This window comes from Typopeltis vanoorti, chromosome 14 (assembly GCF_054136105.1).
Source record: "Typopeltis vanoorti isolate ZY-2024b chromosome 14, IOZ_Tvanoo_1.0, whole genome shotgun sequence".
Lineage (NCBI taxonomy): Eukaryota > Metazoa > Arthropoda > Arachnida > Uropygi > Thelyphonidae > Typopeltis > Typopeltis vanoorti.
In genome coordinates this window covers 47,020,103-47,047,341 of record NC_143562.1, presented here as the reverse complement: position 1 = coordinate 47,047,341, position 27,239 = coordinate 47,020,103, and the positions used below count along the sequence as shown (strand labels likewise).

At 35.4% G+C, this 27,239-nt stretch overlaps 1 protein-coding gene across 5 annotated transcripts in view; it reads right to left on the bottom strand.

The window, feature by feature from the left end:
* Ipk2 (Inositol phosphate kinase 2) overlaps nt 1-27,239 on the bottom strand; it is a 133,315-nt gene that overhangs the window by 43,309 nt on the left and 62,767 nt on the right. For all 5 annotated transcript variants that reach the window (XM_090403336.1, XM_090403335.1, XM_090403334.1 and 2 more), the window contains exon 5: nt 17,989-18,164. In XM_090403336.1, the coding sequence (XP_090259462.1) occupies nt 17,989-18,164 (176 nt within the window). The remainder of the gene's footprint in view (nt 1-17,988; nt 18,165-27,239) is intronic.

Genomic DNA, 27,239 nt, shown 5'->3' with positions numbered 1-27,239 from the left:
AACAAAACAATAATAAGCAACATAACTAAACACGAATTAACAGCGATAAAATCACTTAAAACAAATCCAAATATAGTAATAACCAGAGCTGATAAAGGAAATGCCACTGTCATTTTAAACCGTACCACTTATATAGAAAAAATGAATCTGCTGGTCTCTGACAATAACACATACAAACTAGTTAACTACAACCCAACTAACAGAACAAAAAACAAAACGGAGAAACTACTTAAATCTACCACATGGCCCGAAGATACAATCAAAAAACTGTTCCCTCATTATGCGCGCTCCACTAGAATTTACGGGCTACCAAAAATTCACAAAGAAAACACCCCACTAAGACCTATCATTGAAGGAATTGATAGCCTGACGTATCACTTAGCCAAAAAATTAGCGGCAACACTCAAGGAGTTGGTAGGTCATTCCCCTTCCTATATCAAAAACACACAACACTTCATAAACATCATCAAAGACATTACATTAGAAAAAGATGATTTATTAGTCAGTTTTGACGTCTCTGCCCTCTTTACGAATGTCCCAATCAATGACACAATCCTTCTCCTACAAAACAAATTCCCTCCAGATATCACGCCGCTTTTTGCGCATGCATTACCGTCGGGTTATTTTGTATGGCAAAATGCCTTCTACTTACAAAAAGAAGGCACAGCCATGGGCTCGCCATTATCCCCCCCCCCATTGCTAACTTTTACATGGAACATTTTGAGCAACTTGCCCTAGATTCCTCCCCTCTAAAACCCAAAGTCTGGCTTAGATACGTTGATGTTTTCGCAATCTGGTCCCATGGCCGCCAGACACTAGACACATTCCTTAGCCACCTAAACAAACAACACAAACGCATACAGTTCACAATTGAAATTGAAAAACACAACACACTTCCATTTCTAGATACACTTGTCACACGTCTTCCCTCGGGCAATCTTTCCTTCACTGTTTACTGAAAACCGACACATACGGGACAATATATACACATAAACTCCTACCACCACCCAACACAAAAGCTAGGTGTCATTAACACGCTAAAATACAGAGCTCAGACGATTTGTTCCAGTGAACAGGCACTGAAAAACGAGTTTAAAATTATCAGTAGTAACCTACAAAAAAAAGGATACAGCCAAAATACTATAAACAAAATTCTCTACAAAACCACAATAAAAAACAAAGACAAACCAGACTACAGTAAAACTATAACCATTCCCTACATTAAAGGAATATCAGACAAAATAAACAGAGTACTACAAAAGTACAACCTCAAAGCCACCTTTAAACCTCCTGCAAAATTAAAAAACTTACTTAACTCATCCAAAGACCCACTCCCTCCACTAGCTCACCCTGGAGTATACCGGATTTATTGTACTTGCAACATACCATATATAGGAGAAACAGGAGGCACTATTCCTATTAGACAAAAAGAACATAAATGACACATTAAATATAATAATTATGGTGAAGCTGGCCTTTCTGATCATGCCCTGAATACTTTACACAGAACTGACTGGAAAACCACCAGCTGTCTACATCACACTAAAACTTGGTATGAACAGAAATTCAAGGAAGCCTGTGAGATTATCAGGAACCACCCCAATCTGAACAACAATGATGGTTTAAAAATCCCAAACATATGGAAGGTATATATTCGACCTTCCTCACCAAGAACAACTATAAACAGGACTGTAGAAAAATCCAGTATTGTAAATCAAAAATAAGAATTGTAATACTAAAAATAGGACACCAATTGTTTGTGAAAACCATCTAAAAGAATGTTTATTCCTGTCATTGTAAAAATAGAATTTAGCTTGATGTAAAAATTTATTTTTTATTTTATTTTATTTTTATTTATTTTATTTTATTTTATTTATTTATTTATTTATTTTTCTCACCAGAGGTCACGCCAGTAGAATAACACGTGATCAAATCATTGTTTCTCTAGCTTACAGTTAATGATGTAACTCAGCTTGTTCTGTATACTTATGTACACTCCAGATGATGATCTTGATGTGAAGATCGAAACGTCGGGATAATAAAAAAAGTTTTTTAATACGATTGTAAATTCCATAAAAAAGTTTTAAAATGAATGCTGATCACCGTGTAACCCTAAAAGAAAGAATTATAAAAGGAGTGGATGTTAAGATGGGAAGAAAGAGAGGCCATGAAGGGTATGAGGAATAGATTTTTTGCATGTAAAGTTATTGGTGAGTAGAATGCATTGTGAATGCAGGGAGTGTTTTCTCCAAAAACAACTTCAAAGCTCATTATGATAGACATGTTGCTAGTTGAGTGGGCCTCCCACGAAGAGTCTATTTACTACATGAGGTTACCAAAATAACAATAATATCCCGAACAAAAACCCAGCAGGCATTTAATATTATTAGCTATGTGCTTTTCTCCAAATTTTCCCAAAACATTTACTATATGTCTGGTAATAATTTCTTACTCTGCTGTTAGATCTCCAACCAGGACCAACTTTTCCTTTTTTTCATTGTGCCTGCAAAAATTCCTCCATTTCTTCCTTGGTAGCACCTTCTGTGAGACCATAAGCAGAAATAAGTTTTGTGCTTATGTGTCTAGTTCCACATTCTGATATTTGCCCACACCACTCTAGTTGATATTGCCTGCAATTCAAAAAGATTATCATCATATTTAGTGTTGAATACTATAGCTACTCCTTCTTTTCCCTGATTGTTATTGCCTGAATATAACATTTTGTATTTGTTGCTTGGAAAGATCTCACCTGTGTCTTCTTCATTTCACTCACACTTATTATGTCAATCTGGTACTTATCCAATTCTTCTGCATTCCATCTGTTTTCCATTGGTGCTTCTTACTTTGATAGTACCAATCTTGAACTCTGTACTTGAATGCTGATATTGAGTTGAGATGTGTTCCAGTAACTGACTTCGCGATGTACTCCCTGGATGCCTGATGAAAACAATGGAGACCTGGTTTAACTGGGCGACACGCCAGTTGGCATGATATTCTGACATGTTGTACCATAATTTTACATTGTGGTTTAAGCCAATGAGCATATGATTTGGTTGGCTAAATCCCAAATTGCCAACCCATCCTCATTCATTCAGTAAGCAAGTAGATAACAGGATGTACCACGAGAAGGTGAGGATTGAACATTAAGTCAGAAGCCCAGGTTGGTTCTCCGTATTCCTTAAAAAGTCTACATGAAGATCTTCTGCCAGTTATACAGCTTTGATCCTTAAGCACCTAATCAAAATTTATTTATTTATTTAACAGATTGGTTTATTATCTGTGAGGTCTTAAATACAGTCAGGCTCTAACATTTTTGTTTTCTGAGGCACATCCTATCTACATAAATCTATATAGATCTCTGAGTCTTTTTCGCTGCTGTTTTTTGTTTTTAAACATCTCTTTTGTTACTCTTTTATCTCTCATTCTGTTTAAGCAGATATCAACAAAAAACAGTTTTTCTTAAACTGTTTTTTGTTTTAATTCCACAGCTAGATATGAAACTAGCTGTGGAATTAAAAATTCCATCTAGACATAACTAGATGATCAGCACGATATCAGATGCTCTGTTACTTAATGGTTTTACTATTTGGTTATGGAGATTCTAGAAGGAACACTCCCTGTAAGATAGTTCCATATTAAAATGACAGTCAGTTATAACTTTTATAAATTTCAGAAGAAATATGAAAAAAAAAAAAAAAAGTCCAGATTTCATTTAGTATAGTAACTGTACAAAATGAAATCATGGGGCTTTATTAGATTTCAGTGCAAATATGAATGAAAGAAACTTAATTATTAGAATTGAATGGTGTATGCAAAGCTAATCCTTCAATTCTAATAATTAAGTTTCTTTCTGTTATTTTCATTTTTAATATGGTTCATTTTCAATTTACTTCAAAAATCTTCTATAAACTGATACTAGTTTTAAATCAAATGTTTTATTTTAATCCCACTCTCAGATCCACATCTTAGAAGACTTAGACTGATAATTTAATATTTGAGCTAATTTATGTGGCCTATTGGTCAGCATAAATTTAACAGACCACTTCCATCACATCAGTGTTTCTGATACTAAAACTTTGCCAATGTTGCCTTCACTCATCTGTTTCATTCATATTTGCACTGAAATCTAATCAAGTCCCATGATTTCATTCCTTGTAGTACAATCACTGATATCTGAATGTTTTTTTTCCACATTTCTTCTGAAATTTATAAAGGCTATAACTGACTGTCATTTTAATATAGAACTATCTTACAGGGAGTGTTCCTTCTAGAATCTCAAAACCAAATAGTAAAACCAAATAGTTACGTGTAGATGGAATAGAGATCTCATTGATCAAAATATTAATTTCACAGCTAGTTGCGAGGAATGCAATACAAATATATATTTATTATTTTAAAAAAAATTTTTTTTTACACAATTCTCCTGCTTGGAGATGGTGATTGTTCAAGAAAAACTGTATTTTTTTTTAACCTGCTTTGCTATTAAGTGTTTGCTACCTTTTTTAAATTTTAATTAAACTTAAATTTTCCATGTCCTCAAAAATCAGTATACAATATCAGTGTTAGTATTATAGTGTCAATGAACAATGGATTCTTCAAAATCTGAAGTATTTCCACCACAAATTTAATAAATATGATTATACTGCTTAAAGTGATCCACCTATCTGTTGCTCACAACAAATGTTTTTCATTTTGGTAATAATTTGTATAGAATTTTATGGCTTTTTCTTTTCATTCATCAAGGAATGGTGACAAAGTTCTCAAGCAGGCTGCAGCCATAACAAAGTAGCCTCTTAATCATTGCTAAAATACAAACTGCATAATACAGTGTTTATAAAGTTTTGTGTGACTGTAATCGACCTTATTTTGGCCAGACAGATAAATCTGTTTCGCTTCGTCTTGAGGAACATAAACGTGACATCTCTTACAGTAGAACACGAGCGAGTGCCCTTTCCAGTCATGTCCTCTTCTTGGAAAACCCTAACCTTGAAGAACAGCCACATCAAGTTGACTGAGAACGCACTACTAATTTATATATGCAAGGATGAATTTGAAAGAAGAATTATCGAATCAAAAGAAATAGTTCTGGACCCTTCACATTTGAACAACAATCTAAGCTGCAATCCTGATTCCCATAGCGCAGTAATCCAGTACTGGTGCTCTAAAATTAGCTGTCGCACACATTCAACTCATGCCAACGGTAGCATGCGGTCACCTATTCAAATATGACTGTTACTATTCTACTTTTTATTAAGCTGGAAAGTCCATGTTTTTTACCTTGTTATTTTTATGTCTTATGTTTTTTATTTCTCACCTGAAGAAGTCGGAGCACCGATGAAACTAGTTGTGATGTATTAAAGGTTTTTGTTATACTTTCTCGGGTTCTAGTCAGTTAAATTTATTTTTATAAATATAATATATATATATATATATTGAGGGATGTAATGCTCGAAACTGTGAATACAATTTCCTTGGTCAAAAATTAACAAATGATGGCAGAATCCAGGGAGAAATAGACATGAAACTGGTATGAAGTGTATTTAGTAAAAACTATAATATCTTTAGGAGCACCTTACCTTTATATGTAAGGTGCTCCTAACCAGTGCACTCTTACCTATGGATCAAATATTTGGACACTTACCCAGAGAGACATCCAAAGGCTGGAGACCACTTAGAGAAGCATGCAGAGATGCGTTATGAATTGCAAGAAGGGACAAGAAATGGAACAAATGGATAAGAGGAATGACTTAAGTGTGAAAACCAAATAATGGAAATAGGCAGGAAATCGACCAATGATGGACTACAGAAATCATAAAGTGGATCCCCAGAGACTCTAAAAGACCTAGAGAATGATCATTTTGCTGATGGAGGGATGAAATTAGGAAACACAGAGTGGCATGAAAACAAGCAACCCAGGACAAGACCAAATGCAGAAATCTTGGAAAGATCTCCATCGAGCAGTGGACTGAGAGGGTTAATGATGATGTAACTGCACTATAAGAAACTGACAAAGATGGAATCTGAAAGTGTCAATAGACAGAATGAAGTTGAGAACACATGCCACAAAAAAAGCAAAACAAAACAAAGGATCAATAAGATGATAGAAACACACTGATATGACTGCATCTGGAATACTCTGCCCAAATTTAGTAGAAAAGGTTTCATGAGGAAGTGGTGGGAATGATGCAGAGGTGGATAACCAAGCTGATATTAGTGTGTGAAATGTTCGCTATGAAGGCATTAAAATGCCTGCAGGTTGTTAAAGTTTTGTTGATATGCAAAAAAAGGAATGGTATGAAAAAAAAAAGTTCTAAAGGGATTCAATACAGGACAGAATGGAAGAAAACAAGAGATCATTATTGAAAACAGACTTCTGTGGAGATGTCCGAATAATTTCCAGCTTGGTTAGTTGGTGAACAGTATCTCTGTTCTTCAACCAAGAGGCCATGGATTTTAATCCCACTATAACAAAGATGTCTGTGAATGGCTTTAGGTGAATGCCTCTATAATGGGATGCTTGGATTAGCCAACCTTTACTCTTCTCAAACTAATTTACAATTGGTTTGCAACCTTTCACAAATGAGATTCACACAAAAAACAAAGGTTGAAGGCTCACACACAAACAAATTTAATTTTAATTTAATTTTGGATTCCAAATTATCTTGAAACTTTAAATATCCATTGTCTTATATTTTAAAATTTTCACTTTCATTCAAACAAAACCAACTTCACTAGATGCTAATACTACAGAAACTAAAATATTACAAATAACAAAATCAGATAAATTTTAAAAGAATGTAACTACCTTCTTTCAAATACTGATGAAGCAAAGATGACAAGCATAATAATCGTACAGAATCACTGAGTAAGAAATGCTGTGGTATTAAAGATGCACATGTTGGCAGCATAAATATCTTCCATATGTATGTACATAATAATATGTAATGATATATTACTAAATTTATATCACAATTAAGCAAAAGCTTTTCATTTCTTGAAGGAAAAAACACACAAAATGCAAATACTTTATATTAACTACATTATAATTCTAGTGGTAAGACTTATACGTTGGTTAGACATAACTGGTAATTAATTTACGGAATTAACAACGCATATAAAGTAAATTAATTAAAGATAACTTTAATGAATCACTTCTATATTTCGACAATGTCACATTGTCATCTTCAGGAACATAAAGATATGGTATTTGCACTACAGGAACTAACAAAGCAAATGAGGAAGAAATTAAGACCCTCATCCTAATTTCTTGGCCTGTGGAAGTCACCAACAAGCTTAAACCTTATAACTCTAGACCCCCCCGATTATATGGACTCCCAAAAATACATAAACAAAATGTGCCATTACGTCCCATAGTGGATGGCATTGATTCCCCCACATATAAATTAGCCAAACATTTAGCCAAAACGCTCACACACTACACTGGCAACACACCATCACACATAAAAAACTCGGCCCACTTTAAAGCCAGTATAGAAAATCTCACACTCCAACACACTGACATAATGGTCAGTTTTGACGTCTCCTCCCTATTCACTAATGTCCCACTCAAAGAAACCCTTGAGCTCATCCAAGCCAAGTTTCCTCCCGATATCTCAGCCCTATTTCAGTTCACGATGAACTCAGGCTATTTCGTTTGGCAAGGAAAGTTCTACAAACAGATAGAGGGGACAGCCATGGGTTCACCACTTTCCCCACCCTTGGCCAATTTCTTTATGGAGACATTTGAAGAAAAAGCCTTAAACTCCGCCCCACAAAAACCCACTATTTGGCTTCGTTATGTGGATGATGTGTTTGCTATTTGGCCACATGGCTCAGACTCACTCCACTCCTTCCTAACACACTTAAACAACCAACATCCCAGAGTCCAGTTCACCTTAGAAAAAGAGGAAAACAACACCCTCCCCTTCCTAGACACTTTAATCACCCGCCAGCTTGATGGATCTTTGGTTTTCTCTGTTTACAGAAAACCCACCCACACTGGCAGATACATTCACCAGCAATCCCCCCCCCCTCACAACAATATGGGGTGATAAAAACACTATATAACAGGGCAAAATTAATCTGCTCAGATGACAAGGCCCTGACTATGGAACTAAACCACATCCTCAACACTTTCTTAGCCAATGGCTATAACCCCAAAAAAATCCAAAAAATACTAAAACCTGAAAACCACAACCCCCCTCCCCCCCTCAACAATAAAGACTACACCAAGTCTATCACTATCCCCTACATCCAGGGCACCTCTGAAAAAATAACTAATATCCTCAAGAAATATGACCTTACTTCCTGTTACAGACCATATAAAAAGTTGGCATCCCTTATCTGCTCTACCAAAGACCAACCACTTCCCCTAGACCTACCTGGTGTATACCAGGTCCCTTGCAGCTGCAAATTGTCCTACTTTGGCCAAACAGGCAGAACAACAAATATCAGGATTTCAGAACACAAAGACTACATCCGGTTTCACCAGTACAGCCGCTCTGGGCTGGCAGACCATGCCTTAGATACCCACCATAAAATTCGTTGGAAGAAGACAAAAATAATCCATCGCAGCAAGTTTAAATACGAAAGATTATTCAAAGAATCTTCAGCAGCTCTAAAAAACGTTCCTAACCTCAACAAATTTGGGTGCATGAAACTGCCCCAAATTTGGGAGACTTTCATTATGAGAACTTCAGCCCAACGGCCAAGACTACCAAATTAGCCCGCAAGAGGGCACCATTAGGACTTTAGGAACAAAATTAGTGTCTTAATTTCTTCCTCATTTGCTTTGTTAGTTCCTGTAGTGCACATACCATATCTTTATGTTCCTGAAGATGACAATGTTTATATTGTCTTCTCCTGAGGCCTTTCCTGTTTTGCTTTGGGTTAATGCTTCAGTTAATTCTTCTAGAGTGATGATTTCCAAGTTGTCCAAGATGTTTACAAAGAGTGGTTTTCTGTTTTGAATGCTTTCATCATACCACAGACCTTGGTAGTAATTTTGCCATGTTTCTAGCTTAATGGTATTAATATCTGTTTTTTTTTAGTTTCATTATTTAGATCTTTAAGGATTTTATGTGTGTTAGGTCTTTTAAGTGTACAGTTTCTCTCTAATTTTGTTACAAAAGTGTTCCATCTGTTTCTGTTTATGCTGCATGCTGCTTTTGCTATTGCTTTTTTTCTGCTGTATTCGATTTTTGATTCTATTGTTTTCAGATTGAACCAGTTTTTATATGCTTTTTTCTTTTCTTCAATAATGCATTTAATTTCATCATCCCAGTCCTTAAGCCCTCTTTTTCTTTTCTTTTCCATTTATCTTTGTTCCTAAACTCTCTTTTGCAGCATTTGTCATTATGATTTTTAGGTTTGACCATTCTTCTTCTATGTTCTGATTTTCTTTTATATTTATCATCCAGTTCTTTATTATTTTTTGGTACAAATCTCAAATACTGTTGTCATCTAGAAGCTAACCTTGAAGGATTCAAAATTCCTATTTTCCTTATACTTTTTTAGTTGTTTTCCATCTCGGTTCCCATTTTATTTTTTTCAAAGGGTTTAAGAGGTAATGATCTAATTCTATTTCAGATCCTCTGTATACTCTTGTATTTATTATCATTTCTGACATTTTAATATTGCTGATTATGTAATCGATAATGCTTCTTGTGTCTCTTGCTTCCCAGGTATATCTGTGGATGTCTTTATGTTGAAGAAGGCATTCATTATTTTAAGGTTATTTATTACTTATAGTAAAATCTCTTAATCTATTTCCATTCCTGTTACAGTTAAGTTCTCCTATAGGTCCTATGTTTGGTTTATACGGTTTATTGCCAATTCTTGCATTAAGGTTGCCCATTACCAAGATGTGATCCTTAGGGAGTGGTCTTATTTAAAATGTTTTGCAGCTGTGTATAAAAGCTTTCTGAGCTTTTATACTTCTTCAGGTGTGTAAATTCCAATTACTGTCATATAGCCTCTGCCTATTTTAATTCTCATTTCTATTATTCTATCACTCCAAAAGTGGTTACAGGGTCCCTCACTCATGGAGGACATTGTAACCTCTAGAGAGCATGTCCCTTGGATGGCAGATAGGGGAGCCCACCAGATATGGTAGGGGTGGTCTGAATATGTTGAATAAGAACTCGTGGACCAACACGGGGCTATAATCCTGATAGCAAGGGAAGTGGCTTTCCTATGGTCCCCTAGCTGGGTCTATCCTCTCTTCCCTCTTCTTTGATGTTGGCCCTCTTGCTCTTTAAAACTTTCCTATATGGCATTCCTCAGCGCCAATTATTATAACTCATGACCCTAATGCTACTAGAGTAATTGAGGGCTATGGATCATTCTATTTCTATCTCTAATCTATCTCTATGTCTTCTCTTTAAAATTTCTTCCTACCACTTTAAGGCAAGCTTGAAGGCCCCAAGATGGCAGCCCCATCACAAAGTTAGACTGCAGATGGCTAGTAACCCTCTCAGTCGAAATTATAACCACTAAAAAGACTCCTAAAGATAGTAAACGGACAGAGTTTTTTTGGTAGCGAACCAGTCTGGAATAAGGATTTGAGAAGAAATGGGTAAAAATATAAAATGATAAAATATGTTTTAACTTATTTTTTGTTTATATATATATATATATATGTTACAGGCCGAAACTAGTAGTGTGTTTATATTAAAACTTTTTTACTTAAATCTCGGTTATAGTCATTTAATTCTTCATAAAACTATGTATGTTAACTGAGTCAATGATCATTCTGTCATATATATATATATATATATATATATATATATATATATATGATTTCTACTCATGAAAAGTTCAGAGTTCTCAATTCAAGAAAGTGCAATTAACTGTAGGCTATGTCCAGCTGACTTTATGATACAAGGAAAGACTTGTTACAGCATGCATTTATACTTATTTTGTTGCATATCAGTATTACAGTCATCTATCTGTGCTAATCCCACCAAAGTCCGTAAATAAAAAAATACACATATATAAAAACTAAATTACATATCAAATTATTATATCTGCTTTATACACAGTCCAATCAAATTATGAAACCTGTTATTTCAAAATCAGCCATTCCATGGAGTACTCATATAATAATGAAAGCCAGTATACATGAATGAACAGTATATCACGTTGGCAGGGGAGCAAAATTATGGCATGAGAGATGTCTTCTTGAGAATCTCTTGGAGTCCTGATACCCATAGCCTTTACTATGAATATTGCAAAGTATCTATCCATTGTAGCTGATTATTTACACTTTCATGGGAACCAGAACCACATTCTCATGATACAAGTGTATTACAGAAAGAAAGCGTACCATGCAACACTGCCATTTGAGCAATTTGCCAACCACAACACTGAGTTCCGGGTGTTACTAGCACTGCCAAACTCACTAGACTTGAATCTCACAGATCTCTGGGATTGTGAATCAAGAAATCTGTTCATTTCAATCCTCAACTCATCACACACACTCACAGGTCTATGGAAAGTAATCCTGACATACTTTATGCAATACGTTTTAGAATCCAGGGCATGCTGTGGCAGTTCTGACAGCAAGAGGGGACCTGTGAACTATTAGATTATTCATAATATTTTGAATGGACAGCATATTTGTTAATGCAATATTTCTCAATGAATTTGAAGTATATATCTCTGAAAGAAAATGTAGAACAGGATCAGATCTTCACTTTACGACAAATAGTGGAGAAATCACTGGAATATAACAAAGATCTGTATTTAAGTTTTGTCAATTTGGAAAAGGCATATGACAAGGTGCCAAGAGAGAAGCTATTCAATACACTACAGTTACATGGTGTCAATGGGGCATTATATCAAGCAATACTTAGTCTTTATTTGAGTTGTAAGTCAGCAGTTAGAATTGAAGGAAGTACAGGAAGATGGTTTAATGTTAAATCTGGTGTGAAACAAGGATGTACATTATCCTCTCTGTTATTCATTATCTATATGGATCACATTATGAAGGAAAGTGGTATTAAACATGATATCAAAATTGGAGATGTTAATTTCAACTCTTTGCTTTATGCAGACGATATTATACTTCTAAATAAATCCACTACAAGTCTGCAAGATTCACTGACTAAATTGAATAACTGTTGTAATAGATATGGTATGAAGGACAGCAGTAAAAAGACAAAGACAATGAAAATAGGCAGAATCATTGAAAATGTCAACTGTGTTGTGAATGGAGAACCTGTGGAAGAAGTGAAACATTTCAGCTACTCAGGCACAATTTTTAGTGAAGATGGTAAATTCAATATAGAAATAGACAACAGAATCAGCAAAGCTGGTATGGTTTATGTTCCTTTATGTTCCTGAAGATGACAATGTGACATTGTCGAAATATAGAAGTGATTCATTAAAGTTATCTTTAATTAATTTACTTTATATGCGTTGTTAATTCCGTAAATTAATTACCAGTTATAACTACATTATAAATAAACCCATTTGCAACAGCATACTGGCCAAGCTCTTAATAACAGTGACATTCTCTGAGAGTTAACCTTTCTTTCTCCCCACACCCCCTCCTGACATCAATAGGTAAAAATCATCTTCTTCCTTTCCAGGCTTAATAGGCCAAGTGGCCTGTTCTGGACTCAATTCCATCTTTTAAAGAGTAAGAATTTGTTTAGGTATTCTGTTTCTATTCATTCTGAGTATGTGTTCTTTCCATTTTTCTCTGTAGCAAATAACTGCTTCATTTAGGGAGTTTGTAATTCCGAGTAATGTTGTACCATCATTTTTTATTTAAATTTTTTTAAATTTTAAATTTTTTAATAAAAAGGGAAATAAAACTGAATGTGAGAATTATAGAGGTATTTCCCTACTGAGTGTTCCTGGCAAGATCTACGCAAGTATACTTGAGAAACGGTTGAGAAGAATTGTGGAAGAAAAGCTTGGTGAAGAACAAGCTGGATTCAGGCCAAATAGAGGCTGTCAGGATCAGATCTTCACTTTACGACAAATAGTCGAGAAAGCATGGGAATACAACAAACATCTGTATTGTCGATTTGGAAAAGGCATATGACAAGGTGTCAAGAGAGAAGCTATTCAATACGCTGCAGTTATATGGTGTCAATGGGGCATTATATCAAGCAATACTTAGTCTTTATTTGAGTTGTAAGTCAGCAGTTAGAATTGAAGGAAGTATAGGAAGATGGTTTAATGTTAAATCTGGTGTGACACAAGGATGTACATTATCCCCTCTGTTATTCATTATCTATATGGATCACATTATGAAGGAATGCTGTATTAAACCTGATATCAAAATTGGAGATGTTAATGTCAGCTCTTTGCTTTATGCGGATGATGTTATACTTCTAAATAAATCCGCTACAAGTCTGCAAGATTCTCTGACTAAATTGAATAGATGTTGTAACAGATATGGTATGAAGGTCAGCAATAAAAAGACAAAGACAATGAAAATAGGCAGAATCATTGAAAATGTCAACTGTGTTGTGGTAAAACAAGTAAAACATTTCAGCTACTTAGGCACAATTTTTATTGAAGATGGTAAATTAAATATAGAAATAGACAACAGAATCAGCAAAGCTGGTATGGTGGGAAGTCAATTGAATAAATTCATATGGAATAAGAAAGAAATTAGTCAGAACACTAAATTAGCTATACAAGATAGTGTTCAAACCAGTTTTAACTTATGGATCTGAGAGTTGGGTCAGAAGTAAAACACTTGACCAAAGACTAGAGACCGCAGATATGAGAGTCCTGAGAAAGATTAGAGGTGTGAACAGATGGCATCAATGGGAATATCATATTAAAAACGAGGATATTAGGAAAGAACTTGACATTGTCAGCATCCAGGAATGCGTTAGCAGAGCTAATCTCAGGTGGTATGGTCACTTAAATAGAATGGGAGAGGAAAGATTAGCAAAACAAGTGTTCTCTGCCAGGTTGGCAGGAAAACGACCCAGAGGAAGACCAAGATATAGGTGGATTGATACGGTACAAAGTGCCTTAGACGATAGAAATATAAGATCTGATAATGTTGGAGTCTTAACAAGTAACAGACTGATTTGGAGGAAAATTGTAGATAGGAAGTTAGTAATGATGTAATTTTTTGATGTAGTACTGTCATATCCTGTACACCCCTTGAGGGTACATGGCAGGAATTTGATGATGATGATGATGTAATTCCGAGTTTATTTCTGATTTCGTTACTTTTCGTTTTGTTTATTATTATGACTCCTTCAGTTCTGCACAGAAATTTCATTTCAGCTGATTCAATTTTTGTCATCTGCTTTTTTTTATTGTCCATATCTTACTGCCATAAAGTAAGGCAGGTTTAGCTACTGTACTGTAGATTCTTATTCATGCGTTTTTGTACATAATTGGGTTTAAAAATTTAATTTATAATGCCTGTTACTTTTAAAAAGTTTGATAGTTTCGGTTCTATATCTGCTTCATTTTCATATGACATTGTGCATCCTAAATATTTGAACATATTTACTTGCTCTATTATTTTGTTGTTTATTACTATTTTGCTTCTTATTAGGGGTTAGCACCTTTGAAGGCCATGACTTTTGTTTTGTGTGTTGGTATTTCCATACCATATGTTTCTATCAGGTTATTTAGACTGCATAATGATTTTTGTAGTTCATCTTCATTGTTTCCAAGGATTATTTGGTCATCAGCAAAGAGTAGAGTAGCTAATCTGTTGTTACGGTTCATCTTGAATCCTCCTTTATTAGTTATTTTCCATTCTTTTGTGATTTTATCTATGTATATATTAAATAAAACAGGTTAGAGAGGGCAACCCTGATGTACTCCTCTATTTATTGGTTTGCAGCTTGATATTAAATTATTGTACTTCAGAGATATTTTATTATCTTGATATATATTAAATAAGGCTCTAAAGAGTTGGGTTGGTATTTCATATTCTTTCAGTATTTCCCATAGTTTTTCTCTGATAATCTATAAAAGCTACGTGCATTTCTATCTTCATTTCTCTGTGTTTCCCAATTAGTAATTTTAATGTAAGTGTGGAGTCTATGCAAGACCTGCCTTTTCTGATTCAATTTTGTTCTTCTATTAATTTTGGGTCTACTATATGTTTAAGTTTATATGCTAAGATTTTTGCATATACAGTGGTACCTTGGATTGCGAGTAATTTAGTCTGCGAGTGTTTTGCAAGACGAACAAAAATTTTTAATAAATTTTAACTTGATAAAGGAGCGAGGTCTTGCAATACGAGTATTACTTATACGCTTTGTCTGCCGAGCATCACGTGATCACAAGCCGCTCAGGATTGTGGGTAATCGTCTCACATGCTCGGTCTCAGTCAGCATACCCCATTCATATAGTCAACATTCGTGCTAGCGTTGTGACCACGTTTGTGTGCGTAAAGCATTTTTTTATTTTGTGTCCAAATGTAGTGACTGTCCTTTATTAGCTGTACAACGACAATGATCCCAATGTTCTTTATTAGCTGTACTATGACAATGATACAGTGGAAGTTAAGAAGGAAATCATCGGGAAGCACGAACAAGATATGCAAGTGGCTGTCATCGCAAGATTTTATAAGAAGTCTACGTCAACGATTTGCACAGTATTAAAGAAGAAAGAAGACCTAAGGGGGCTAGATGTAGTAAAAGGCGTCACGAGAGTATCAAAGCAATAGCCACGTATTCTGGAAGATATAAAAAAGTTGCTTTTGGTGTGAATAAATGAGAAGCAACTAGCAGGAAATTTGGTGTGAATAAATGAGAAGCAACTAGCAGGAAACTAGCTGTGACCAAGAATTTGATCTGTGAGATGGCAAAGGCCTTGTATGACAACCTCGTAAGTAAACTGCCAGGTACGTCTACAGAAAACGAAGACGGCTTCAAGGCGAGCAGGGGAAGGTTTGATAACTTTAAGAGGAGAAGTGGCATCCATAGTGTTGTGAGGCACAGAGAGGCTACAAGTTCGGATGCAAAGGCAGCTGAGGTGTTCGTTGCCGAGTTCCAGAAGCTCGTGGTTTCTGAGTGTTACCTGCCGCAGCAAGTTTTTAATTGCGATGAGATGGGGCTTTTTTGGAAAAAGATGCCAAAGAGGACCTACATTACAGCAGAAGAGAATGCAATGCTCGGTCACAAGCCCATGAAAGACTGTCTCAGCCTCTTGCTGTGTGCTAATGCAAGCAGTGATTTCAAAGTCAAGCCCCTGCTCGTGTATGATTCTGAGAATCCACGAGCCTTCAAGAAATGCAAGGTGCAGAAGAGCCAGTTAAATGTTATGTGGAGGTTCAACAGCAAGGCTTGGGTCACTCGTATCTTGTTCGTTGAGTGGATTAATGAGGTCTTCAGTCCTGTGGTGAAGAAATACCTTTTAGAAAAAAAATTGCCACTCAAAGTCTTGCTGGTTATGGATAATGCTCCTGCTCATCCTCCAGGCCTTGAGGACGACTTACTGGAAGAATTCGAGTTCATTGAGGTCAAGATCCTTCCTCCTAACACTACTCCATTACACCAGCCCATGGATCAGCAGGTCATTTCGAACTTTAAAAAGCTTTACACCAAGGCACTATTTCAGCGATGCTTCGAGGTGACCAAAGGAACTAACCTTACCCGCTGAGAGTTTTGGAAAAATCATTTCCACATCGTAAACTGCGTCAAGATCATCGATAAAGCCTGGGATGGGGTCACCAAGAGAACCCTTAATTCTGCTTGGAGAAAACTGTGGTCTGATTGCATCGGGGGGGGGGGGGGTTGCTCATGAACAGGAGCTGCCAGTTGTCAATGAAATTGTGTCCTTGGGGAAAACCATGGGACTGGAGGTGAATGAGGATGACAATCAAGAGCTGGAGGATGACAAAGAAGAGCTGGCCAGGAGTTTATCACTGACGAACTGATGGATCTGCATCACGAGCAACAGCAAGAGGTTATGGAAGAGATCTCGTCTGAGGAGGAGGAGAAAAAGACGGAGACATCCCTCTCTTCAAATAAGATTAGGGAGGTGTGTAAAATGTGGGAAACAGTGCAAAATATTGTAGAAAAGCACCAATCGAGTAAGGCTGTGGCAGTGCGAGCGATAAATCTGTTTAATGACAATGCAATGTCATATTTCCATGAAATCCTCAAAAGGAGGCAAAAGCAAGTGTCACTGGATAGGTTCCTTGTTAAAGTCGCTCAAAAAGAAAAAGAGTCAACACATAGCAGTGATTCGGTGAGTGACAATGAAAGTCGTCCTACCCAATACAATTACTGTAATTATGTAATTGTAATGTAATTAATAAATTCGATTACTTTATGTATATTACATTTAAATAATAAAAATATAAAAAGGTAAACATATATAAGGTATATGTATTAATCATTTTTATATGAATATTTTTGAGTTTTGGAATGAATCATCTGAGTTTCCATTATTTCTCATGGGGAAATTCACTTTGATATATGAGTGCTTTGGATTATAAGCACATTTCCGGAATGAATTATGCTCACAAACCAAGGTACCATTGTACTTTATAACAGGAACTAAGTAAGCTGATGCCACGATAATTGTTACAATCAGCTTACTTAGTTCCTGTTATAAAGTACAACACGATAATGTTGGAGTCTTAACAAGTAACAGACTGATTTGGAGGAAAATTGTAGATAGGAAGTTAGTAATGATGTAATTTTTTGATGTAGTACTATCATATCCTGTACACCCCTTGAGGGTAGGAATTTGATGATGATGATGAAAGAATGAATAATTTAGATTTTGGGCTATGCAAACCTTATGAAAAAATAAAAATGTCGAAATAATAAAATTTATGAAGTACCAGAAAAATATTTTTATGCAAAAAATTAAATGATGATTTGTTTGAATAAAATGAGCTGTAAAATTATAGAATAAAAGAGGTTTTTTTTTTAAATTCAGGAAGGAAATTTAGGCTTGAAGGCATGGGGGGGGGGGGTTTGAGTACACCTACTCATAAACTTACCTTGCCTTGCCAAAGCTTTGACTTTTGAAACTTACCTTCATCCCTAGAATTCTAAATCCAATTATCTCAACTTCAGGATATTTGGATTTTTCTTGTTGTATTTTTTCAGGACTTGCCTCAGGATCATATGTGCGTGGTCCTATTTTTACATCTAATATTGAAGGCCTCTTGAAACCTTCTGTAACATCTTTCATGCACAGATACTTTATTTCTGAAACATCAGAGTTAAAAATTAATAATTTAAGGAATGCAAACTAAACAATGCTAAATTAAAGTGAGCAAAATATTTATCTGTTACATTCAAATGTATAAATTAATGTTATCTCATTTCAAAGATACGGATACAATTTATTTTACATTTTTCTTGTATGTCAGTTCTGCCAAAATAAAGTTCAGATACCTATAACAGATTAACATCACAGGTAGGGCACCAGTCGGATAAGTAGCAACCTTGCTCTGGATGCCAATTATGTGTTTCTGTCACCTCTAAGAAGCAAGACATTGGTATCACATGGCAATGAAAATCATCTACATCAAGTTTTTTAGGAAAGGACAGCTGAATTAAATTTCCAAACAGGAGTAGGAAAATAGGTTTACAAATATTTGTGTCATGGCAAGATTTGAACTTGCAGCCACTTGGAGACAAAGAAAAGGTATTATCTACATGACAACCAAGTGTCGGAATATAATTAGCCTATATAAGTTACTTTAAAAGCTATAGTAAGAAAGTGTTGACACATTTAACAGAACGTATTTTTTAAAAATATAAAAAAAGGATGAAAATTAATAGGAACTACTGGCCTAAAAGCCAGAAAACTAATAAAAAGGAAATTTTATCAGAGGATATACAGAACCAATAATGGAAATCAGCTCTGCCTCCAACTACAAATTGAAATGACTGAGTACAGCATATTTAGTATGCTAATGGTTACCTGACAGTAATGCTTCTTAGACATCAAAGTCATTACTATCTGAATTCAGATGAATTATTCTTGTAGATAAACTTATATGTTGGTGATACATAACTGTTAATTTTAAGGAAAGACAACATATACTATTATATTAATTCTTCATCATCATCAAATTCCTGTCATGAACCCTCAAGGGGTATACAGGATATGATAGTACAACACGAAAAATTTACATCATTACTAATTTCCTATCTACAATTTTCCTCCAAATCAGTCTGTTACTTGTCAAGACTCCAACATTATCAGATCTTATATTTCTATCATCTAAGGCACTTTGTACCATATCAATCCACCAATATCTTGGTCTCCCTCTGGGTCGTTTTCCTGCCAACCTGAGAGAGAACACTTGTTTTGCTAATCTTTCCTTGCCCATTCTGTTTAAGCGACCATACCACCTGAGATTAGCTCTGCTAACACATTCCTGGATGCTGCCGATGTTAAGTTCCTTCCGAATATCCTCGTTTTTAATATGATATTGCCATTGATGCCATCTGTTCACACCTCTAATCTTTCTCAAGACTCTCACATCTGTGGTCTCTAGCCTTTGGTCAAGTGTTTTACTTCTAAACAGCTCTCAGATCCATAAGTTAAAACTGATTTGAACACTGTCTTGTTTGAACAACTAATTTAGTGTTCCGACTAATTTCTCTCTTATTCCATATGAATTTATTCAATTGACTTCCCACCATACCAGCTTTGCTGATTCTGTTGTCTATTTCTATATTGAATTTACCATCTTCACTAAAAATTGTGCCTGAGTAGCTGAAATGTTTCACTTCTTCCAAGATCTTTGTTATATTCCCATGATTTCTCCACTATTTGTCGTAAAGTGAAGAGCTGATCCTGACAGCCTCTATATGACCTGAATCCAGCTTGTTCTTCACCAAGCTTTCTTCCACAATTTTTCTCAACCATTTTTCAAGTATACTTGCATATATCTTACCAGGAACACTCAGTAGGGAAATACATCTGTAATTCTCACATTCAGTTTTATTTCCCTTTTTATATATGGGTACTATGAGAGCTCTATTCCAATCATCGGGAATTCGTCCCTCTGTCCAGGCTTTCTGAACTATACAGTGCAGCCACTGTAAGGCTTTTATACCACCATATTCAGCATTTCTGGTCAAATATTATCTACCCGTGCTGCCTTTCCACATATCAAGCCTTTGATGGCTTTTTCTACTTCAAGTATGGATATGTATTCCTGACTGCATGCCTGGTCTGTTTTTTTTTACCACTGTGCTGTCATCACTGCTTGTTTCATTTAGCAGTTTTTCAATGTAATTACTCCATACTTCAAGGATATCTTTTTCTCCCGTTTTCATCTCTAACTCCTTTTACAGCACTCTTTCCCCCATTCCTAAGCTTCTTCAACAACCTCCAGAATATTTTGCCACCTTCTTGACATTTATTTTTTATGTTCCTGCCAAAGTCCTCCAATGACTTTTGTTTAGCTAGTTTTACACAGTGTTTAGCTTTCTTATATTTGCCTCTGTATTCTCTAAGAGCACAAGCTGACTTATTTGCCAGGAACTTTTGATATGCTTTCTTCTTTTCCTTCACTGCCTCTTTAACTTCCTGTGTCCACCATGGAGTTCTAATTTTTCTATCCTTGCAGACAACTTCACCACATGCCTCCTCTCTAGCTGAATCAATCAGGGATTTCTTCAAGGCTTGCCACTGAATCTCCAAGGTTCGGTTCCTGTTCTCAAATTCTTTCATTTTTTCTTCAAATAATCTGTGTATTTTAGTCTACGGTTCACATCTGAAAGCTGCTCAGCTTTTATTTGCTCTAAAACTTTCTTACATGTTATTCTTTTCAATATGAAATTCAATTTTATCCTGCTCAAGACTAAATAGTGATCACTTCCAATTTCAAATCCCCTGTACACTCTGGTGTCCTGCACCAGGGAGAAAACATCACTATCAACAATAACATAGTCAATGAGACTTTTCTTATTCCTAGCCTCTTCTCTCCATGTGAATTTGTGCACATTTTTATGTTGGTTATTACTAACATAGTGTTAGTAATAACCAGTCCATGTCCTGAGCAGAAATCCAACAGATATTTGCCATTATTATTAGCTTTGCTCTTTTCTCCAAATTTTCAAAAAATATTTTTGTATGTCTCACAATCACTTCCTACTCTGCCATTTAGATCCCCAACAAGGACCAACTTTTCCTTTTTCATTGTGTCAGTTGCTTTTTCTAGAGCCTGAAAAAATTTCTCTACTTCTACCTTAGTAGAACCTTCTGTGGGAACCATAGGCACAAATAAGTCTCATTGTCCAGTTCCCCATTCTCATATTTGCCCACATTACTCTACTTTAGATTGCCTGCTATTCAAGAAGATTAGCCTTGTATTTTGTGTTGAATACTATGGCTACTCCTTCTTTTCCTTGATTGTCATTGCCTGAATATAACATTTTGTATTTATTGCTCAGAAAGATCTCACCAGTTTTTGTCTTTTTTGTTTCAGTCACCCCTATTATGTCGATCTGGTACTTATCTAATTCCTCAGCTAGCTCCATTTCTTTGCCATTCAGTCTTCTTATGTTGATAGTGCCAATCTTTAACTCTGGTGATGTTGAGTTGGGGTGTGTTTTCAGATTTGTTCCAGTAGCTGATGTTCGCCCTGGTTCCCTGGCGAAAACAACGGGGGCCTTGTTTAACCAGGCGACATCCCAGCCGGCATGAAATTTTGTCATGCTGTACCATCATTTTTATTTTGGTTTAACCAATAAGAATACAATTTGGTCGGCTAAATCCCAAATTGCCAGCTCATCCTCATTCGTTCAGTATCCAGGTAGATACCCAGCAGGGTGCACCATGAGAAGGTGAGGATTGGACATTAGGTCAGAAGCCCTGGTCGGTTCTCCACATTCTTTTAAAGGCTATGTGGAGGTCTCCTCTCAGTTATACAGCTTTGACCCGCAAGCATCCCTATTATATTAATTAAATAACTTTAATTAATACTTCCTATATTTCGGTAATATTACATTACCATCTTCAGGGAACATAAAAATTAATGAAATGTGCACACAGGCACTAACACTGAACAAATATGGCTGAAGAGAACAACTGAAGTCAGTCCTAGAGTCCTAAAGAGTGCCAGCTAGTGGGCTAAATGGGTATTAATCTTGGCTATTGGGCTGATGTTCTAAGAATGCAAGCCTCCCATATTTGGGGCAGTCTCATGCATCCAAATTTATTCAGGTTTGGGGAGTTTCTTAAAGCTGAGGCTGATTCTAAGAATAATCTCATATTTAAACTTGCCGCGGTGTAGTAAGGAGGCTTTCTTCCAACGTATTTTATGGCGGGTGTCCAAAGCATGGTCAGCAAGTCCTGAGTTTCGACCATTACAGCCAAGTGGCTGTAATGGTGGAAACAGATATAATCCTTATGTTCAGATATCCTGATATTAGCTGTCCTGCCTGTTTGGCAGTAGAACTACAACTAGTAGGTCTAGAGGAAGTGGCTGGTCCTTGGGAGAGTGGATAAGAGATGCCAATTTTTTATATGGTTTGTAACAAGTTGTCAAGTCATATTTTTTTAGGAATTTAGTTAACTTTTCAGAAGTATCCCAAATATAAGGAATAGTGATATAGAGTAGTCCCTGTTGTAGGGGGGGGGGGGGGGGGTGAAGGTTAATAGGTTTTAATATATTATGGATTTTATGGGGGTTGTATCCATTGGCTATAAAGGTGTTAAGAATATGATTAAGTTCAGTAGTAAGGGCATTGTCATCAGGCAATAAACACATCATTGATGTTATATGCATTTGGAAAAATTAGAACCAAGAAAGAAAGCCACAAAAAGTTTCTGAAATACACTTATTACAAGATGAACATATTAGAAACCTTTATGAATGAAGAATGAAACAGATTAAAGAAGAGACCTCAGTTGTTGTCTTCAGCTATATTTATTCATGTTAGTGCCTGCGTGCACATTTCATTAATTTTTATGTTCCCTGAAGATGGTAATGTAACATTACTGAAATATAGGAAGTATTAATTAAAGTTATTTAATTAATATAACAGTTCAAATGAATTATTTTTCTCACTTTAATTTTATAAAAATGACTAGGAAAGGAAAAATTTAAATGCATTGGTATTGTGGATTTATTAACTTCAGGGACATGGAATGTAAGAGGATTGAGGAAGCAGAACTAATAAAACATTCCACGGATAAAGACAGCAAAATAGTCATTAGAGAAACAAAGAAAAAACTTAAAAGGCAGTGTGAGAAGGAGAAAAATGAAATTCATTCTTTTCATTAATGAAGGAAGAACAAAACTGATGATGTAAATGGCATCTGTCTAGTGGATCACCAGAGAAAGGAGAAAGGGAAAAAAAACTGAAAAACTTTATGTAGTGCGGATGTGGCTCAATGGATGTAGCAAAAATCCAAATGCTACATCAGGCAATAAACACATCATTGATGTATAGGCATTTGGAAAAATTAGAACCAAGAAAGAAAGCCACAAAAAGTTTTCTGAAATACACTTATTACAAGATGAACATATTAGAAACCTTTATGAATGAAGAATGAAACATTAAAGAAGAGACAATATACTGCTAAATTGATGAAGAAAAAGAATAAGAAAAAACAAGCTATTAATAAAGCAAATAATGAAGTGTTAAAAAAACATGGAATGAAACGATTGAAAAAACTATTGAGAGAGAGAGAGAGAGAGTGTGTGTGCACTTGAATTATCCATTCCAAGAATCAAAACGAGACATAAGTATATAAAAGAAACGTTCTTGATGTACTCAATATACATCAAGAATTTTGGAACAGGTTTATCATACTACAAGCAGCTTTCACGGTTGACAAATTTTAGCTTATGAAGCTTTTATGAAAGAGTGCAAAATGTCATTAATAAACACTGTCAGACTAGCATCATTATGAAAGTTTATGATATGCTTCAAAAGCTTCTATAACACCAACGTAGCAGAAGTGAATACTGATAGAGAACAACTGATAAAGAAGGCCTCAAAAATGTAATGAAAGCTTCAAGAAAACAAGAGGCTGAAGGTCGTGACAAAAAAAAAAGGGAAAAAAAAGTATGACTGTAAGTAATTGGCTAAAAGCTAGTCTATTTCTATATGCATTTCTGTGAAAAGTATAAATAATAATCCTTCTGAACTGTGCATATAAATTATAGCAAAATGATGAGCAGAAAACTTACAAAATATTTCAAGTGATCTTTTAGTGGAAGAACAGCATGATAATGATATACTAAGCGCCTCCGTAGCGCAATTGGAAGAACGACGGTACATTGCGCCCTTCGATTGGAATAGGCCTAAGTTCGATTCTCGTCGCGACGTGAGGAATCTTTATCTGGTCGATTTCAATCGATGGTGAGTTAGCCGATCTCATACGGAGGTAGCAGGGTTTTTTCTCCCGGAAACTCGGGTTTTTCATCCCGCATACATACAAATCGGCCCTTCAGAACACACGCAATTTACAGACAAAAAAATTACTAGTTGTGGTGGTGTTGAAGGTGGGCGGTAGATGGCGTTGATTCGTAGTAGAAGTAAGGTGTAGAGACAGTTGAAGATGTCCTCCCGCGATGAGTCTTCGGACTCCTTGGAGGTATCAGGAATAATAATAACTTATTTTGAAGCAAATTATATAAAAATGTAGAAAATTTAATTTAGAAACACATATTGCATTTATCAACTATGTAAAAGCATTTGGCTATGTCAGTGTTTCTCAACCTGTGGTCTGTGATGATGGGGTTAGGTGGTCCGCAGGCAGACTTAAATTAAATAAATATATATATATTTTTAATTATCCAAACAAAACAAATTAAAATTGAATAAGTAAGTAAAAATTATTGAAATCAAATGGAGATTTAAAAAAAAACAAGAAATAGCGTCAGAATGTTCAAAGACGGAAGCAATAAAACTATATTGTTCTTCACTTCACCCCTCTTTTATTATTCATCATTCTGCCGCTAAATTTGTAGCAGCAAAATGACGAATAATAAAAGAGGGGTGAAAAGAACAACAATATAGTTTTATTGCTTCCACTTTCCCTTGCTATTTTGTCAATAAAAGTGAACATGTGTTATCCACATTTCAACCAATTGCTTGTTGTTTATTGATTTTTATTATTGAAGGTTTCCCTCCTTCAACCAAGGCTCAGTATATCTTTAGAAGTGCTAAGTAGTACTTGGACAAAGTGTGTCGTGAGTTAACCCCAGTATTATATAGAGTATTTATATATTTTTTGGAAACATTTTTTAATAATGGAAAAGTAGCTTAGAACTAGGACATTGAAAAGAAGAGCAAATGAAACAGGTGATGCTAACCCTAATTGTGATACACGTGTTGTAACGGCGAGTAAATCTGACACTATTAAAGTAGAAGAAACAAGCAGTTCAAAGAAAAAATACAGTAGGAAATATAACAGTTCATATTTGGAATTTGAGTTTACTTGGTGTGGAGATGAAAGTGAACAGAAACCTCAATGTGTTATGTGTTATGAAGTGTTGTCGAAAGAGTGCATGAAGCCTGCGAAACTCCGACGACATTTAGAAACTAAACATTGTGATGTGAAAAAATAAGCCAATTGAATTTTTTCAGCGACGCTTAGGGATATTAAATCATTGGAAAGATATAGTTTTAGGCCATGGGTTCCATTAATAGCAAGGCACTAGAATCATCCTATTTCTTAAGTTTGCGGGTAGTGAAACCTCATTCTATCTGCTACTTCCAGCTGTAAAAGATGTGGTAAAAACTATGTTTGGCAACAAGTTAATAAGATGTTGATTTGATTCCTGTTTCAAATGACACTATCGTTCGCAGAATTAATGATATGGCAGGTGATGCAGAATTTCAGTTAATGGATAGAGTTAAGAAGAGCCCTTATTATGCATTACAAATAAATGAGACTACTGATTATTTAAAGTAAAGAGCCAATAGGCTTCATTTTGGCGATGTAACACATTATTTAAATTAAGAGGATATTAAATCCCACATTCTTTTAAAACCAAATAAGAAACTCAAAGATCGGAATCAAAGAGTTTCATGCCGAATATAGTAACTATAAACGTATCAGCGACTACTAGCATAAGCTAAAGCACATAGTTCAAGTACGTAGTACAAACTAGGGCAACTCGTTGCAAAGTGGAGAAAGTTCTGATCGCTATTCTTAGTATTTTCCATAATGTAAAACCCATCTCCTAGTCGCCGATACATTTATAGTTACTATATTCGGCATGAAACTCTTTGATTCCAATCTTTGAGTTTCTTATTCGGTTTTACAACAATGTGGAATTTAATACCCCCTTAATTTAAATAATGTTTTACATCGCTGAAATGAAGCCTATTGGCTCTTTACTTTAAATAATTTATGGGTGCACCTTTTTGACAACTCGTATAGCAGAGTATATAAGTTCTTTTCGCTATACCCTTAGTATTATACTTTGGTCTAGCTACTCACTGATGAGATCTCAATAAAGATCTAAACCGGTCTGGGTAGTGACCTCCCACCATAATGTATAACATCATACATCTCCTAGATGGGTTTTACATTATGGAAAATACTAAGAATAGTGATCAGAACTTTCTCCACCTTTGCAAACGAGTTGCCCTAGTTTGTACTACGTACTTGAACTATGTGCTTTAGCTTACGCTAGTAGTCACCGATATGTTTATAGTTACTATATTCAACATGAAACTCTTTGATTACGAGACTACTGATGTTACAAATGATGTGCAATTAATATGCTATGTAAGATATGCGCATGATAACAATATTCATGATGATATTCTGTTTTGTAGAACTTTGCCATCCCGAACAACTGGAGAAGAAATATTTCACACACTCAATAATATGAATTGAGTACATTGTTTCATACATAGGAAAGCGGTAGCCTCCAAAGGAATGCCACCAGAATTTAAAACTGTGCTACACAACGCTGGAAAGCTAGTTAATTTTATTAAAGCTCAACCATTAAATTACAGTTTATTTTCAGTACTCTGCGATGAAATGGGTAGTGAATATATACAACTTTTGCTTCATTCTGAAATTTGCTGGCTTTCCAGGAGCAAAGTACTAACAAGGTTATTTCAATTAAGGCATGAAGTTTTATTATTTGTAAATGAATGTAATTCTGATTTTGCATCACTCCTTGTTGATGAAGCATGGATATCAATGCTATCCTATTTTTCAGAGATTTTTTTTGAAATTAAATGAACTAAATCTCTCCCTTCAAGGAAATTCTTTAACTGTTCTTGATGCCTGAGACAAAATAAAGACATTCGAGAAAAATGGTTTTATGGATTAATTATGTAAAAGAC